Consider the following 18,519-nt stretch of genomic DNA (forward strand, 5'->3'; position numbering starts at 1 on the left):
GGGATAATTTACATCAGGTAGCCACTTGTGTGGCCTGTATTTAAAATGTAGTCAAATTTTAAGAAATGTTGCAAACCTAAAAGAAAAAGAAAAGAAAAAACGGCACAAGAACCCTACTGGGCTGAACTTCAGATTTATTTCGTAGAGTTGTATCTCGAAACTTCAGACCACTGGTTTAAAGTTTCATTATGGCTAAAATTGCACTAATTTTCTAATATTTTACCATATTTTAAAGAATAGCATTAAAAGTGATTGTCTGTGCAAATGCCCCCAAAATAGCACGGTATAGCCAGTTTTCGGACTGGTCATTTAAAAATAGTCAGCATTTACGAAGTCAATGAAAAATAACCACTATTTTGCTGCAACAGAGACCGGTCCAGCATAATATACTGGAGTTCGGTGCACATGTGTATGAACTCCAGCATATTATGCTGGACCGATATACTTTGCTAACTCCAGTATAATATACTGGAGACTGGAGCACTGGTGCTCCAAACTCTAGTATATTATACTGGATAATTATACTTGCTGGAACTCCAGTATATTATGCTCGAGTTCTAGTGTACTTATGCTGGAACTCCATCATATTATGCTGGAGTTACAGCATACTTATCCTGGAACTCCCGTAATAATATGCTGGAGTTCAAGCATACTTATGCTGGAACTCCAGTATAATATACTAGCGTATTTTCCGGTTTTTAAACAGTATTTTCGCTCAAATTTATCTTTATGTGAAAAGTGGCTAAATTTCGATTACTTTTGAAACTGGGCTATTTTTGAACGACCAGTTGTAAATCGTAAAAATAGCACGGAATAGCTAGTTTTCGAACTAATCATTCAAAAATAGCCAGCGTTTACGAAGTCAATGAAAAATAACCACTATTTTGCTGTAATAGAGACCGGTCCAGCATAATATACTGGAGTTCGGTGCACCTGTGTATGAACTCCAGCATATTATGCTGGACCGGTATACTTTGTTGACTCTAGTATAATATACTGGAGACTGGAGCACCAGTGCTCCAAATTCCAGTATATTATACTGGACAATTATACTTGTTGGAACTCTAGTATATTATGTTGGAGTTCTAGTGTACTTATGTTGGAACTCCATCATATTATGCTGGAGTTCCAGCATACTTATCCTGGAACTCCAATATAATATACAGGATCAAGCATACTTATGATGGAACTCCAGTATAATATACTGGCGTATTTTCTGGGTTTTGAACAGTATTTTTGCTCGGATTTATCTTTACATGAAAAATGACTAAATTTCGATTACTTTTGAAACTGGGCTATTTTTGAATTTCTCCCTTAGAATTGAACTTATATGGGCTTTTATTTAGTCCATATTCCACATTTCTGCATTTATGATGAAGAGAATGTTTTCTTCACTCCAGAAACAAATAGAAGAATTAACCAAAATAATCGTTCACCCAACTGTTTAAATTAAAAATAGCCGATAGATGTTTAATATATGTATAATTCATATATGATATGTATGCAATCGTGTATAATCAATGTATAGTTTATGTATATAGATTAGAAAAAATAAACAATGAATCCGACAGACTATTTATGGATCGGAGCATTTGTACATCGCGAGTGATAAAAACAATTTTTTGTACGTCGAGCGTCATAACTAAAGAATTTATATTGATGGTTCTGGAGATAATGACTATTGACTTGTATAAAATACATAGTATTGAACAGGGATATATGTCAATAGAGAGAGCGGATAATGAAAACTACATTAAAGATTGATAATAATGTTAGTAGTTTAGATATAAAAAGGAATCAGCAAATATAATCTTGGGGCGAACTATCTTACTCATGCAATATATATCTTCGAAAACTAAGAGATGTTTTGATTTTCAACAAACTTATCTTGTAAACTTTTAATATGTTCAGTATGCAAAAGTTATTTGTTTTTAATCAACAGAGCCGGCCTGATACTATAAATCACTTTGTATGCTTGAGCAGGTTTAATTACAGCATATTTGTGAGATTGGAAGAGTTGGACTATAATATTTTTAATCATTTTACATTTTTGCATGGCTGAAAGATGTTATAATTACTTCTTAATCGTATCTAATCACAGCTTTAGACTTGGTAAAAAAACAGTTCGGTACACAAGACATATATCCCGTATTCATGCAGGGGTCTGAAAAAGGACCGCACCCATGATGTAGTCAAGTTGTGACTTAGTCCAATGAGGACTTCCCATGTGTTGACATTCTGCATACATAATATTTGGAGTTGAATTTGCAGAAGAAGTAAGGTTTCTTCTACTGAGATCTGGAATCATCTTAATTTCCTCTTTTCTCCACTTTATTATTTTCAGATGATGTAATGTAACTGCCACTCCTTTTTCTTTCTCTACCTCTTTACTCAAGGAACAACTGTTTGGTGGAAACAGTGCAATCTTTTGATTAGTGGATTCTAATTAATTCATACATCTTATATGGTGATATTCAGGTCTTGCTTGAGATCCAAAAAGATGGAAGTCAAACCAATCTGGATTTTTCTAAAATGGACCACAAGCTTATACCAAGAATAATGCAAGTTTCATATGTGGTCACACTCTCAGCTCTCTAGCTGGAAATCAAACATCTTCATTTCAGCTAGCTGCAATAGTATTCATGTTATATTTGTAACTTTTACTACTTTAAGTCTTACCTCGACAATATATATAGTTGTTTGTCGGTCTGAGATTTTAATGGCCTTTTAATTTCTATATGTTGTGGTCATGAAAATCTTTTAATTTCTACATGTAGAGTTTAGAAAAAACAAAACTAAAAGAGAACAATTGGTATAGAGTTCAATACTTCAATATATTTCACTATTTTGGGAAGTGAACAATTTTGCGCTTGTTCTATGAGTTGTTTTCATATCTGCATCTGTTTTAATTCAGAAATAACAGCAAATCCGTCAGCCAGGTTCATTTGTAGGCCACTTCTTAATGCGAGGATTATAACATAGAGATTAAATAATGATGAGATTATTTAGTGAATATACTTTTATTGGTACATATTTAGTTCACTGGACTAAAATTAAGATATTTAGAGTATCATATTAAACATTTTGTCTCAAATTGGATTTTGACTTGGCCTACTCTTCGGAGAACTACTTTTGAAGAAGAACGCGCACAACTATAATTTTGAATAAAGTTGTTTAAATTTGTTTAAGAAGAAAATTATTTTGTGATGCTCCCAATTTATCCCTACATTGGTTTGGGGGTTGGGGGATTAAAAGATCTTAGTAAAAATAGCACAGACTAGCCAGTTTTAGGATCAATAATTGAAAAATAGCCAGCATTTGCAAAATTATTGAAAAATAGCCATTATTTTACTGAAACACGGAAAGTTCTAGCATAATATGCTGGACTATGGTGGTCCTATGTATAACCTTCCAACATATTATGTTGGAACTCCAGCACACGAAAAGTGCCAGCATAATATGCTGGATTATGTAGCTCATCCGTATAAACTTCTAACATATTAAGTTGGAACTCTGGTACATTATGAAATTCTAGCACGTCACATTATACTAAAATCTCATATGTAAAAAATTCGAACTCCATCAGATTATGCTGAAATTTTTTCCGGATTTTTAAGGGGGTTTTGTTCAAATTTTATCTTTACATGAAAAAGTGACTAAATTTCGATTACTTTTGAAACTGTTACGCACTATTTTTCAACTATTAGTTTTGAATTTGACTATTTCTGATTTTTTCTCAAGATCTTACGAGTAATTTTAAGTTCAATTTCTGTTTTTTTCCTTTTACTTTTTTGGGGTCCGATTAATTCCCTTTTTTTAGGGATTGCTGTTTTGCTTTGGAAGCTCACACAAGCACCCTCCGTACGAACATATGTTTTTCCTACTCAAATTAATGTAAGACCTTTGCTATATTCTAGTGTTTGGGGCCAAATACAATACTACTACATAAAATTGACTCATAAACTGCACTGATTATTAAAATAGTAATCCCAAGAAATCCATTATAAGGATGTATAAATATAATTAAATCCAGTCCGCACTGGAGGTATTAATTAGTAAAACAAAATCCAACCAATAAGTAGAAGCTACACCAGTCCAATTCCCACATGCACTAGCTAGTAGTAGTACTATATTACATTACCAAAGTAAGTATTATTTTAAATATTATGCTAATTCTAGAAATGACCATACCCCCCATAATATAAAATTCAAACATTAAAGAGTTACATAAAATAAAATAAAAAAGGATAATTAAACTTGATTTTGAGGAATGGTAACGTTGGAGTTTTTCTTGGCAAGATTGTGCTTATTGTTGTGCATCCAAACTTTAAGTACTCTTCTTTTAATTCCAAGTTCTTGACAGAATTGTTGCACCACAGTTTCCTCTTGTTTTTGTATTTTCCATCCAACTTTCTCAGCAAAATTGAACATTTTCTCCTTCTGTTCTTGAGTAAACTTTGTTCTAAACCTTTTCTTCACCATTTGATTATGATGATGTAATGGCCTAGCCATAGCCATAGCCATAACCCCACCACCACCATTAATATCTTCATGCTCTTCTGACTCAGAAGGAAGTGACCCCATATTATTATATGACATAATCATCTGATGATGATGTGGTGCTGTTGCTCTAGAAGGGATTATAGTTCCATATTGTTCAGGTCCCAAAAGGCTTTTGTGATGGTTGTGTGAGTGTCCTAAATAAACTTTTTTCCCTCCCCTGTTGAGATTATAGTAATCACAAGAGGAAGGTGGTGGTTGTAGTTGAAGAAGTTGCTGCTCACCTTCTATTTCTTTTCTGTGGAAATTTCTATGACAATTGCAAGCTGAACAAATGAGTGCTTCTATTGTACCTTCTTCACCACTTGGCATAAACTCACCACATCCATCAGTTGCATTTCCACCCATTGCTGCTGCATGGTTCTTGAGGCATTCTTTGTACCTATGGAAACACATACTATAATTAAATTATGCTCTTCGAATGGGTGCTTTAGCATAGGTGATAAAGTTATTGCTCCGTGACCAGGAGGTTATGAGTTCGAGCAATGAAAACAGCCTCTTGCAGATATGCCAGATAATGTTGCGTACTGTAGATCCTGGTAGTTCGGTCTTCATAGTGCACCAAGCTACTTTTAAAAAAATAATATTTTAAACATTTAAACGAGTGGGAGTCTCGGCGTAACTGGTAAAGTTACTACCATATGATCAGGAAGTCACGGGTTCAAGCGGTGGAAACAGTGAATAGACCTTGTGGTGCGGCCTTTCTCCGAACCCCGCCCATAGCGGGAGCTTAATACACCAGATTGCTCCTTTTTTTTGGCATTTAAACGAGATGATCACACAATTCAACATAATATCAGAGCAGAACAAAATACTGAGTCTCACATGTAAAAGTCCCACAAGTAAAGAGGCAAGTTGAGATAATTTAATTAGAAGTACGTCGTCCGTTTAAACTTTTAAATGAGATGGTGTCACAGTTCGACATTACCTGACAATCTTCTTGTAAGGCACATGATGATCTGCTGATACTGGTGTTGCTTCAATGGGAGGGCCATTGATGGAATTTGCAACAGAAGAAGGTATAATGTGATTAGTATTGTTGGGTACTGGTGTAGGATCATGATGTATTATGTGGCCATGACCATGTCCTCCTCCTCCTCCAACATATGTACTGTTAATTGGCATTGGCATTTCCTCTTCTTGACTTGGAATTTCCATTTCTAACCTCTTTCAAAGTGTCTTAAATTCCACTAACTCCTTGTTTTTAATATTTTTGTGTAGTCCAAAAGTGTAAAGGACAGGATAGGAACTTATTAATTAAAAACTAGCTAGACTAAATGATTAAATTGAAAGTTGTGGCTGACTTCAACTAAAAAAGAATAGAAAGAAAAACAAAAAAAAAATATTATAAACCTCGGAGATCTTCACAATTGTCCACTCTTTTTGAAACAAGAAGCTACACAACTAGGAAATAATGCATTATTAACTCCATTATCCCCTTCTTCTTTTTGCATGCATCATCAACTGAACTAATTTTTCACCATTTTATTATGGAAATGCAGAATAAAGAAAGTTTTTTTGGGTACTAGGATCATGTTAATTTTTAGTTTCTTAAATGTAGGTAATTTCTTCAACTAAAAATAGTCTTGACTTTGGACCCAAAGAAGAAAAGAGATGAAGTGTATTCTTGAAAGTGAAGAAGAAAGAGAGAAAAAGGTCAAACACTTCCAAAACTGTTCTCCTGAAAATGACAATAATAGTTGAAAAAAATTAGAACTGCAAATGAAGAAGGAAAATGGAAGTCAATATGGCATGAAAATAAAGCTAGTTAGTTACTATACTAGCAATTCAGTAATGTTATTTTTTTTTCTAAGTAAAAAAAAGATTGTATAGAGAAGTAGAGTGAAGACAGAAATTTAAGAGGGTTACCAAATTGAGATTCTTTAGCTTTTGAATTTAAGACAGCAGCTTCCAAAGCAAAAGACAAAACTACAAAATGATCAAGATTGTAGTTTTTCTCTTCTTTTCTTTTGACTAGGAAATGGAGTTAATTTGGAATAATATATAATTGTACTAAGAGATGATGAAGAAGAAGAAGAAGAAGAGATAGACAAAAAGAAAGGAATGGGATGAAGAGACAAAGGGAAAGAGTGTTTTGCAGTGGGTTTTGCTAGTGAAGCACTAAACATAAGCTTATAGAAGTAGTGAGGACTCAAAAAGAGAGGAGAGAGACGAAAGAAATAAAATGGAATAACCAAATTTTATTGTGTATAAAAAATTTAACTTTTTATTTTCATAAGCTAGTAATTTCAAGTAAATTTCTATGATGAATATTAATCAATAATTTATAAAAAAAATAGTTAATAACTTGTTATAATAAATTAAATTACATTAATCGGTATATTATACAAAAAAAAATTATACTTTCAGTATATATAGTCAAATCTCTCTATAACAACATCCCTATATAACAACACTTCACTATAAAAGCCAAGCTTTTTCGGAACCAATTTTTGTAGTATGTTATAATATATGTTCTCTGTAACAACACTTCGCTATAACATCCAAAAATATTTAGAACAAACGAGGTTGTTATAGAAAGGTTTAACTTTATAACTTAAATAATTATTTTAATACACGTTCAAAGGTTGTTGTGGAGTTGGTAAATATCTCTTCATCATTAACTAGACGTCTTATATTCAAACTTTGAGAATGAAGTCGCCTTTGACGGGAAGCGTTTTACCCCCAAATTAGAGTTTTTCCCGCGAAATTGAATTAACCGACAAAAAATAGCTACCAAATATCGGATGGAATTAATATAAATGTATATTTTATTACAGGCAGAGGAGAGCACTATTTTTATCTTTTCTTTTTGGTTAAACACAGTGGAGATAAATTATTTCTGGAAAATAAATTAAAAGGGCAAAAATAAAAGTGGGGTGCTTGCTTAGCTTGCACTATCAGGCACCAAACTTACGCCATATAGAGAGTGCAGTGTGTCAGAGTAAGGAGGATAAAGGAAGGGAAGAGAGAGATAGAGAGAATCCAATAAAGAGTTCTTTGAATGAATAAAAAAGAAAATAAATTATCCTTCAAATTAATTTTACAGAAATAAACTGTGTTACAAGCAATCTCCTCCTTTTCTTTAAAACAGAAAGAAAAATTCTTTGAACATATAATTAGATGAATATTGGTGAAAGAAGCACATAGATCTAAACTGCTAGATTAGGGCAAGCAAGAGGTGATCGGTGGACATTTCTCTTTGCCTCAAAATTGCACCCTTCAATTCTTTTACTTTGAGGTGAGTTTCAAAAGCAAAACAACTAACAGCCATAATATATTTGTGAATACACATTATAATAAATGTAAGGGTGAAATTTAAAAATTGCTAGATTTATAAGCGATAATTGAAAAATAGCCACAGTTTCAAAAGTAATCAAAATTTAGTCGCTTTTTATGTAAATATAAATTTGAACGAAAATACTGTTCAAAATCGGGACAATATTCCAGCATAAATTACTAGAGTTCCGGCATAATATACTGTCTAACATAATATGCTGGAAGTTCATACGCAAGTGCTCCAATCTTCAATATATTATACTGAACTTTTCGTGTGTTGGAGATAAGCATAATATGCTGGAAGGTCATACACAAGTGCATCAATCTACAGTATTTTATGCTAGAATTTTTCATGTTGCAGTAAAAAAATGGTTATTTTTCAATGACTTTGCAAATGCTGACTATTTTTCAATTACCAGTCCGAAAACTGGCTAGCCCCTGCTATTCCGTATATAAAATTTTCTTGATGGTTGATTTTAGCCTCTTTTTTTGTGTGGGGGGGAGGGGTGAGGGGGGGGAGGTGGAGGTTAAACTTCATTACTTAGAGGAAACAATTGGCTATCTTCGAGGAAACCAAAAAAGGTGAAGAAATAAATGTGAGTCGGGGCTAAAGGTGATGAGAGTTTTATATCTAATTATTTTTAAAGAGTTAACGTTTTTTTTTTGCTTAAATATTATAACAACTATTTATACATTATAAAGTGCAATGGGTAAAAAAAATACTCATAAATATTACTAATAGGTTGCATATAAAAAAATTAGGGTATACTTTACAAAAGGTCATATAATTATGACTTTTTTTTTTACCAAAGTCATATAACTTTTTTTCTCACATAGAAATCATAAAACTTTCACTAACTCACACAAATATTATTGTAACGGGAAAACACAATTTTTTGGTAGTATTTTCTTATTTCATTTTTTATTTTTTATTTTTAGTCTAGTAATTAATAATCCAATTAAAATAGGATATATATATAGGCTATAGCCGATAGAATATATATTTATATGTCTGCGTGTGTATTATATACATATTTATATATTTTTTGGCTGGAGAATGCAATTAGTTTCAACCGACCGATCAATTTTATATTTTCTCCTTAAAATAGGAATGGGTCAATACCCATATACATAAATTAAAATAATACTAAAAGTGAAATTTTTCCCCCACAAAAAAACTTAGTTTGGAATGGATGAGATTCTCACAAAAAAAAAAGCTATAACTAAAGAGCGCCTAAAACGAAAATGTTATCAATTTGAATGGAAATCTTGAAAGAAAAACAAAATGTAGAAGTTTCGTGTTTTGAAAGATTCACTTTTAGTATTAATTTAATTAGGTTATTTTTTGTTAGACTAAAAAAAATACGTGACTGAAAAGTTATATGTTTCGGTCACTATAATTTTTGTGTGAGTTAATAAAAGTTTTATGATTTTTGTGTAAGAAAATATAGTTATATGACTTTGATAATAAAAAACGTCATAATTATATGACCATTTGTGAAATTTATCTTTAAAAATAATACTAACTTACTATCACATGTTAAGTTATGTATTGATAATTTGATATAGTGTTAAAAACTTTTATATTGTCGGTATGTATAACCTAAATTCATTTTGAAGAAGAGTTTAACTAATATATGCTTAAATTGACAAGAAATTTTACAATATCATATCACATAGCTAATAACATATAACTTTTAAATGACAAACATGCATTATGATCCTATAAACATATAAATGACGTCACAACATATAAATAAAAATTAACAGTATAAATTTTTTGCACTATCAATGTATATAAATTAAAATTTTAAAAAATAAAGTGATGAAAGGATGATAAGACCGTATTAATTATATCTAGCAAAGCAAATGGCATGAAATATAGCAACAAAGCTTTTATTGGCTCATTATGCCACTCGTGATTTAGTTACATATATTATTAATGTAAAGCTACTCTATTTAAGACTAGCTTTGACCAAATATCCCCTATCCATGCAACTCATGTGAATCTTAATGACATTAACACCCTATTATAAAAGCACGAATCTTAAATAATTTTTTTGTTTTAAAAGGAGAGAATCTAGTACGTTTCTTGGAAGCAATTATATAGGAGTATTAATTAATAAAGCACTTAATTAACAGTGAAAAGCAAATCAACTTTTCGGTGTAATTAGAATAAGAAAAATCACCATTTCACGTGCATGAAGCTTTTCATAAACAAACTTAGTGCTGAAATAATATTTTTGAACTAACAAGGGTTGTGGTGGAGTGGTAAGTACTCCTTTATCTTTAACTAGAGGTCTCGAGTTCGAGCCCCTAGGTATGAAGTCGCCTTTGTTAGGGAGCACTTTACCCCCCAAAGTGGGACTTCCCGGCCCGAATCCGGATTAGTCGGGCTCCAATGTGGGTACCGGATACCGGGTCATGAGAAATTTAAAAAAAAAAAAAATTTGAATCATAAGGGAGAAAAAGTAAAAACCTCCCCTATATTACAAGGATTTTTTAAAACAATGATATTATATCGTCAACATATTATTATTTTCTTGTTTTAATTTTACCCTATGATTCTAGTGTATCGACCTCAAAACTATAAAAAGTTAAAACAAGAAAATTGAAAATTCGTGTGCATTTTATTTATTTATTTAGGGCTGTAGTACAAAAAGTGAATTATATATATTGCTAAAAGATGTCAATATGAATGCGTTTCATTTAATGTATATATATTCTGTTCAGTTCGAAGTTCTATTTTCTTTATTATTTGGTCGAAAAGAGAACGGCAAACCTGCCCCGACATAGCAATCTACAAATAAAAGTATTTTGGTAGGCTCAACGAACCACCAAAGTGACGATTTTATATTTCTGAAATTAGAGTCAAAGTTCATTGAATTATCACTAAATTAGAGGGACCTGATTAGGGGTACAAACCGAACCGGAAAACCGCATCAAACCGAAAAGTCAAATCAATCCGATTAAAAAACCCGACTAGGTTTGGTTTGATTTGGTTTGGTATTGAATAAAAAAATCCGAATCAAACCGGCATATAAATATATAATTTTTATATATACTTTTACGATTTTATATAGAATTTTCTTTAAAAATGTCTAGAAATATATGAAATTCTCTTGCGGAATATAATATTTAAAAGAATATGCAGTGCTCCATATTTATTAACATTAAATAATGGGTTGTATGATCACTTTCTTATCAAGTGTTACTGAAATGCGCCAATCTCTTTGTTCTTCCATATTCATATCTTATGTTAAGATCTATTAAATTCTTATTTCTTTTTCGAATGCGGAGTGATTATTGTTATTTAGGTATCATATTGATTTTTATGTTTAATTACTAAATTCGGTTAACCTTGAAAGTATATATCAACGAAAATTATTGTCAGACGACTAGAAAAATAACTATTATGTGTTATTAAGAAAATTCTCTCATAAGAATATTTTAAATGATAATATATTTGTCAATTTTTTAATATTTTTACTAAACATATATTTACTTATAAAAAATTTAACAAAGTAAAATTGAAATAACATTTAAGTAACAAAAACCCGAAAACCCGAATAACCCGACAAAATCGAACCAATCCAAACCTATATAATTGGTTTGATTTGGTTTTGATAAAAAACGAACCAATCCGGTCCATGTACACCCCTAGACCTAATCAAGTGATAGAACTTTTTTTAACCCCTATGTCCAATTTTCGTTTATGGTCTGATTCTAAATAAAAGTTAATTGAATGTTTTTATTAAAATAAAATAATTTTTCTACAACCTGTTAAAAAATACTAACCATTTAAAAAATTACACTGTCAATCAATTAAATTATTTTTTATTATTACTACTATATAATCAGATTGAAATGAATAAGAAAATACTGAACAAGATAATGATTTCCTTGTGGAATACTATAAAACAAAAAGACAACTGCATTTTGTTCAGAGTCCATCACCTTCTTCTTTCAAACACGCAATCTCACCAACACAGACAATTCCACGGGTTAAAAAGTCTGAGTTCGAAGACAATTCACTCCTCCTTAATTAATTTTTATTTTCGTTTCCTTTTTCTGTTATCGTCTCTTTGCTTTTTTCTCAAGTTTCTATATTTTAAAGTGTCAATAATATTTTTAAACGGTACATGTTATAACATTTGCTATAAATTATGTAATCTATCTAGTAAAAATTTAAGGAATATGTACTCCGCCTATATTCTTTGTTTCCTAAAGATTAGAGCCATAGGAATCACTTTAAAAATTTAGGTACCTGTAAAAAGTCGCTTTCCCCGAATGAGGCCCTACGCAGTATGAATCCGAATATAATTAAGCTTTCATGTGGGTACCACGTCGAATGGAAAACAAAAATAAAAGAGCCATAGGAACCACTTTCAAAATTTAGGTACCATCTTTTACGGAAAAAAACGAGGGACACAAGCAATCGTCTTTTAAATATGAAGTTTACGAGTCAATTTTTTATGTAGGTTAATTTATCACACAGTTCCTTAACAAAGGTGACTCCATATTTAAGGGTCCGAACCCGAGATCTTTATTGGTAGCCTTAGTCCATTAGTATTAACATATTTTAGAGAAGAAAATGTAATTAGAGGCGGAGATAAAGTTAAAGTTTTTGAGTTTTTAATTTGTCTGATTTATAATTCGTCTTAGCTACCGTATTTATAAATAAATATTTATATATATTTAATAACCTTTTTAATAAAAATATACCGTCTAAGCAAAAGCTGCTGAATTTATCTGGACCCCTTTCATGGTATTAAAAGACCCCTTTGACTGTATTTTCAAAAATCAAAAGTTGTAAATACTAGGATATTCCTTGCAAACTTTTTTGTTTGGATCTTAAAAAAAAAATAAACAATCAAATGTAGAAAATTCTGCAATCAAATTATACACCCTTCTCTTTACTAAGTTATCCAAAAAAAAAGGGCATTGAAATATTCTTCATTATCCTTTCCTTTATTTATTCCAAATCCACTAATCCATATGATTCCATCCTCCCTTTCTCTTTTTCTCCATTATTTTACCCTATGAATTAGTCAACCCCAAAAAGCAAAACAATTCAGTTTTTTTCCTATTTTTTTTTAGTTCTTCGTAGACATGTACTACTACAAAATATTTACTGTTTCTGACAGAAGAGATGTAATAATTTCCTTTTCAAATTTCATTAAATATAAATGTAAAAATAGATGACTATTTCTGGTATTTCAACTTCTGATACCAAAAAAGGATTTGTTCAACATTCCAAATAGAGTGGTTTTGAGTTGGTGGGGGGTGGGGGGTTAAGGGTAAGGACTGAGTGAATATTGAGTAGAAAGGAAGTTGGGTTAATTATTATGGTACTGTAAGAAAGCAGGGCCACATGAATAATAAATGGGGGTAGATAGAATACATTACAGTACACATACAACTTTGATCACAAATTTCAAGATTCTGAGTCCATCTATCTCAATCACTGCCAGCCCCTAATAATCTGTGTATTTATTTTCGTCATTGTTATCTCACACTTTCCTTGTGTTTTTTTGTCAATGTTTCATTAGTTAGACTTACAAATTCTAGCAGAATCATCCATTTGTGTAATTTACAGTTATATGTAGTTATTTCTAATTGTACCATCTTGTGACTAAATAGATGTACTCTTAAATTCGTAGAATTGGAATAGATAATGATATATGTGAAAACTTAATATCTAGGAAAGTTGAAAAGTTGTGCATCGATTTAACTTCCATGAGCTATTGATACAATATTCGGTATTTCATGTATCTATATTATCGAAGTATATGCTAAATAAATATTGCAGGATACCAATTATGCAATTTAGTACACAAGATATTATGCGTTCACACAAAGTTTGAGAAAGAATCACACCTCAAGAAATGTGATGTAGACAGTCTGTCCCAATGTGCGCCCGATTATGCAGCTAGATGAAAATCTATCTTATGGGAGAAACTAGTAGTTAATTGTAGATTAGTAAGTAAAAAGGTTGCATTCTAAAAAGGTGACATACGTAAAAATGATATGGAAAAACTATACTAGGTAGGAAGCAACGAGGGGTTGCTCTGATGGTAAGCAACCTCCGCTTCCAACCAAGAGGTTGTGAGTTCGAGTCTCCCCAAGAGCAAAGTGGGAAGTTCTTGGAGGGAATGATGTCGGGGGTCTATTTGGAAACAGCTTCTCTACCCCAAAGTAGGAGTAAGGTCTGCGTACACACTACCCTCTTCAGACCCCACTAAATGGGATTATACTGTGTTGTTGTAGTTGTTGTTGTTGTAGGAAGCAACTAGGAAAGCTTAAGGAAAACAAGAAGGTAAGATAGTGGCCACCAAAAAGGCCATTTGTGCAAATGTCCAGTTTTGGTAGTGACAGTCAACATTCAAAAGGCCTAGCTTTTTTATCATTTAAGAATTTGAACGATCCTTCAATGTTATTGTTTCTCGAGTAATTCACTATTAATGTTTTTTTTAAACGTTTTAAAGCAAGCATTTATTACGTGTATTTTTGCACAAACCAGCTACACTAAATAACAACAAAATCTTTTATAATTAATTTTTGCTAAATCGATCAGTGTCTGTCCTCACAGAAATTAATGCTTCACCATTGTGTGAGTCATAAAAAAATTAAGTTTGTGAGGTAGTAAAAAAAGGGTGGATTATATTTGCGATGAAACATAACTTCTTCTCAATGGCGGATAAGCACTCATTGCATTTGAAGACAAAACACTATTTTTTAATAGAAAAACTAATAATTAAATAAATATATTAACTAAGAACCAATTAAAGTAGTAATTTTTATATTAAAGATAGTAGAGCACTTATAATTAAAAAAAATTGGATCCGCCACAACCGGGGGCAAAACCCTATTGAAGTACCAAGGGCGCGCTCAGCCCGAGCGAGCCTATTAGGTTCAGGTTCGATCGCACCTAATTATTTTTACTTAGATATTGTATTTATATTAAAATATATTTAATTACAAATTCAATAACAAAGACGAGTTAAATTCAGAACTCGTAAACTTTAAATTATAGCTGCGCCTTTTTGCTAGATTTAGTTTAAGCAAAATGATCATTTGATCCCGCAATACTTTGTAAGCTAGACTAAAACTTTAATCCTCGAAATTCACTTTAAAAGAAGATCAACTTTTTGATTTTATAATAGTTGATCAAAACCAAATTCCTAGATATTCCTTAATTATCATCTGCTTTTAGTTCTAATAATAATCTCAGACAACCTTTCCACAAATTTGTAATTAGTAGATTTTAGGTTAACTATATATAAAGCTGCTTTAGCAAGCCAATCATTTCACTTACAGCAAATTCTCTCTCTTTTCTCATTTTCTTTTTTACTTCAAAAGGAGAATTATTTCATGCTTCCTTTTGTTTTTAAAAGTGTGTTTGACCATAGTTATCACGCAGATAATTGCAATTGTCAGATAGCATATTTGATATTTTCTTATCATAATAACCCCTATGGCTTCTTGCTTACTACTCATGCGAACTCTATAAGTAAAATAGCAATAAATAAATATTTAATATTACTTTGGTGTTAACTTATTTATGAAAATCGTTAAAATTTTACTTTTTTGCTTGAAATATCACCTTTGCCTACTATTTAACTCTTTTTTTTTCCTTCAAAATATTTAAGGAGAAAAGAAATGGAACTCTTTTCAATTACCTGGTTGGGCTTGCGCGTCCTTAAATATTTTGATTCAAGAATTAGTCGATCTTAGCCAACAAAAGGCTGTATTAGTAACTACAGCTTCAAATAAAATAGCTCTAACAATATCATCTACTTGAAATAGTATTTAATTAAGTTATATGTGCTGATAATGTATAAATTTCTCATATCATTATGTTAAATCATCCAATATAATATGTATAATTCCTTAATTTATAGCAAGCATGATATGATAATTAACATGCAATATAAAACAATAATAACTTGCTATAGTCTCTGAAATTATACTAATAAATAGTGTGAGAACAAAGGAAGTACCCACCTTATTTAGTTTCTTCTTGTTTCATATAGATATATACTAATGTTAAAATATAATAAGTTGCTTCAATTTTTCCTCTTTCTTTTACGCTTCCACCACGGAACAAGAAATAAAAGCCTTATAATCATTTTTGCTTCAGTATACGTAGAAAAGATTTATAAAATCATTGATTTATTGCATCTCCTCCTGCTCTTCTCTTATTGCATAAGTCTATTACATTTCAAGATAGGAAAAAGAAGGCCTTTGATGTCAGGGGCAGAGCTAGAGACTAAAATCCATTGATATTTCCCTCATTGATATATACAATTTGTCTGCTCATTTCGTCTTTTTTGGTCTCATTTAACATTTAATATTAATAAAAAAAGTCTTCTCTTATAGAATATATAGAAAATACTTATATACAAATATATAAATACAGAACCCGTCGTAAAAATAAACTAGTATTTTTCGGAAATTCTCGTTAAGAAAGAAGGGGATGTATTTTTTTTTTTCCTGTTTTAAGAAAAGAAAAATCTTATTTCCCGAATCATTGTTCATTGCAAAAATTCTGAATTGCCTCTGTTTGAAGTTTGGCCTTTGTATAGGAAATACTCAAACATATAGGTTATATATGTACATAAACATGAAAATGCTACAGCAGAAACAGTGAACCCCATTATTGTAGTATCAATCTTTGTTCTCTAACTTCATACTCATTATTATACATCTTTACCTTTTCTCTGTATATGTTAATAAAATGGATATATTGTAACGTGGGCTCAAGTTCATATACTTCCACAGATATAGAAGCTATATGATGACTGACAAATATATTATAAGTATATAGAAGCTCTACAGCTTTCAACCATGGGATTCCTTAGAAATTAGAATTCAATAGTTATATGTGCCATTGCTTTGCTTCTAGTCATAGTATAGGGTTTTCGAAAGCTGCCACACTACCATCATTTTGCCACATTTTGCACTTATGCAAGACGTGACTTTCTCCAACTTTATATTTGTATATATTATCATATACGTTAAGAATTCAAGATTTTAATACGGGATGCACGTAAGTAATGCCAAAATAATTTTATGTTTTTTATTTTATTTCACAAAAGTCAATAAACTGATTTTGTCACTTAAAATTTATTGTACTTATGATTGGTTAAGGCTAAGACAGAGGTAGGACGAAGTATAGGTCGATTAAGGAAGACAATATAGCTTCAAGAATAAGGCAAAGTCAGCCCTATATCTTTGAAAATCCAATAAATCTGATCGGAAAGTCAAGTAGGCATGCCCAACCATCTAGTTTTAAAAGTAGCCGCCCATCTAATTTCATAAACTAAAAATAGCGAACGAATGAATTATATATATTAATGGCTAGAAAATTTGGCCGGCTATTTGTGTAATAGGTGAAATGTGACCTACTATTTCGTAAGATTAATTGACATATCAATTAAATAGAATTAACTTCATATATACTATGATGAAAAACAATGATAACAAAAGCTTTTGTTGGGAAAATGCATATGTGGGGGGAATCATACGTCAATTTCAAGCTGTTATTAAATGAGAGAGGGGATTGTGCAATGATATAGACAAGGCATAAGCAATGTCTCCCTTTTTCTTCTTTTGAAAATTTGAAAAGGTTGAAAACAAAAGGCAAATTAAAGATCGAGTAGCCGTTAATTTGAGAACATTCTTTCGGCTTTTAAATTTTTGTCTGGATCGGACTTAGATTCAGAAAAGCCACATGCACACATCAGACCAGACATTAATTTATATTCTTTTTCAAGGCAAGGCATGAGATTCAAAGCAACTACATTTTAAAAAGACTACCTTTTCTTTTACACAACATATCCATTGGTATCTTAAAACAATTCTCTTACTCCAACACCCCTTGCATGGGTGGAGCTAGGGACGTAAAGGGTTCACACGAATTTCTTTCACTTGAAAATTACATTTTATATAGTATAATATTAGGACTATTTATATGTATATAGTAAATGTTAAGTTTAGTTGATTTCTTTTGTATTTAGTTCTTTATATTTCTAATTCTCTTAGTGAAAATTCTAGTTCTGCTGCCCCTTGTAATTTGATGTTTGAGAATTTGGCAGGAAAACATATATTTCAAAATAATGAGGGAAAAACGACAACGTGGAGTTAAATTACATTGTATATATATCTTACAATAATTCTACTTTACCCCAACACCCCCTTGCATGGGCGATACGAACTTACTTCCCTTGAAAATTACATTATATATATATATATATATATATATATATAATGTCGGGATTATTTTTTATGTATATACTATATAGTAAATGTTGAACCTACTTGGCTTCTTTTGTGTTCAATTCTATATATTTTGAAATCCCTTTTACTTAAAATTCCGATTTCACTGCCCTTCCAATTTGATGTTTGATAATTTGACAAGAAAAAAAATAGTTGGAGATAATGAGGAAAAAGCGACAACGTGGAGTTAAATTCCTCTAGATAATGATGTTTGAGAATTTGAAGAATATTAATTAAATAGCATTAAATCAGTTTTGGTGCCTTATAGTGAATTTTCGATATATATATATAAGTGCATCCAAAATCTATAAGATGTAGAGATTATGTGATGATTCGGTACTGAGTCTGAATCTAAGGGGCAGAGAGATAGCGAAATAGTTCTTCCTAAAGAGTACTATA

At 31.2% G+C, this 18,519-nt stretch overlaps 1 protein-coding gene across 1 annotated transcript; it reads right to left on the bottom strand.

The window, feature by feature from the left end:
• Window positions 1-3,997: 3,997 nt before the first annotated feature.
• On the bottom strand, window positions 3,998-6,700 carry LOC104214767 (zinc-finger homeodomain protein 4). The gene is made up of 3 exons (XM_009764481.2): window positions 6,430-6,700; window positions 5,489-6,241; window positions 3,998-4,942 (listed from the first exon to the last, which is right to left on the bottom strand). Exons 2-3 carry the CDS (start codon window positions 5,716-5,718, stop codon window positions 4,252-4,254), a joined length of 921 nt encoding a protein of 306 aa, XP_009762783.1. The 5' UTR covers window positions 5,719-6,241; window positions 6,430-6,700; the 3' UTR covers window positions 3,998-4,251.
• Window positions 6,701-18,519: the final 11,819 nt, after the last annotated feature.

The sequence above is a fragment of the Nicotiana sylvestris genome, chromosome 1 (genome assembly GCF_000393655.2).
Source record: "Nicotiana sylvestris chromosome 1, ASM39365v2, whole genome shotgun sequence".
NCBI lineage: Eukaryota > Viridiplantae > Streptophyta > Magnoliopsida > Solanales > Solanaceae > Nicotiana > Nicotiana sylvestris.

What these genes read in the sequence shown, in the direction of transcription:
- LOC104214767 (XM_009764481.2), bottom strand. Translation starts at nt 5,718, where the DNA reads ATGGAAATTCCAAGTCAAGAAGAGGAAATGCCAATGCCAATTAACAGT. An exon ending in CCTTACAAGAAGATTGTCAG is followed by an intron (nt 4,943 to 5,488) that starts GTAATGTCGAAC and finishes GTGTTTCCATAG; the next exon opens with GTACAAAGAATGCCTCAAGA.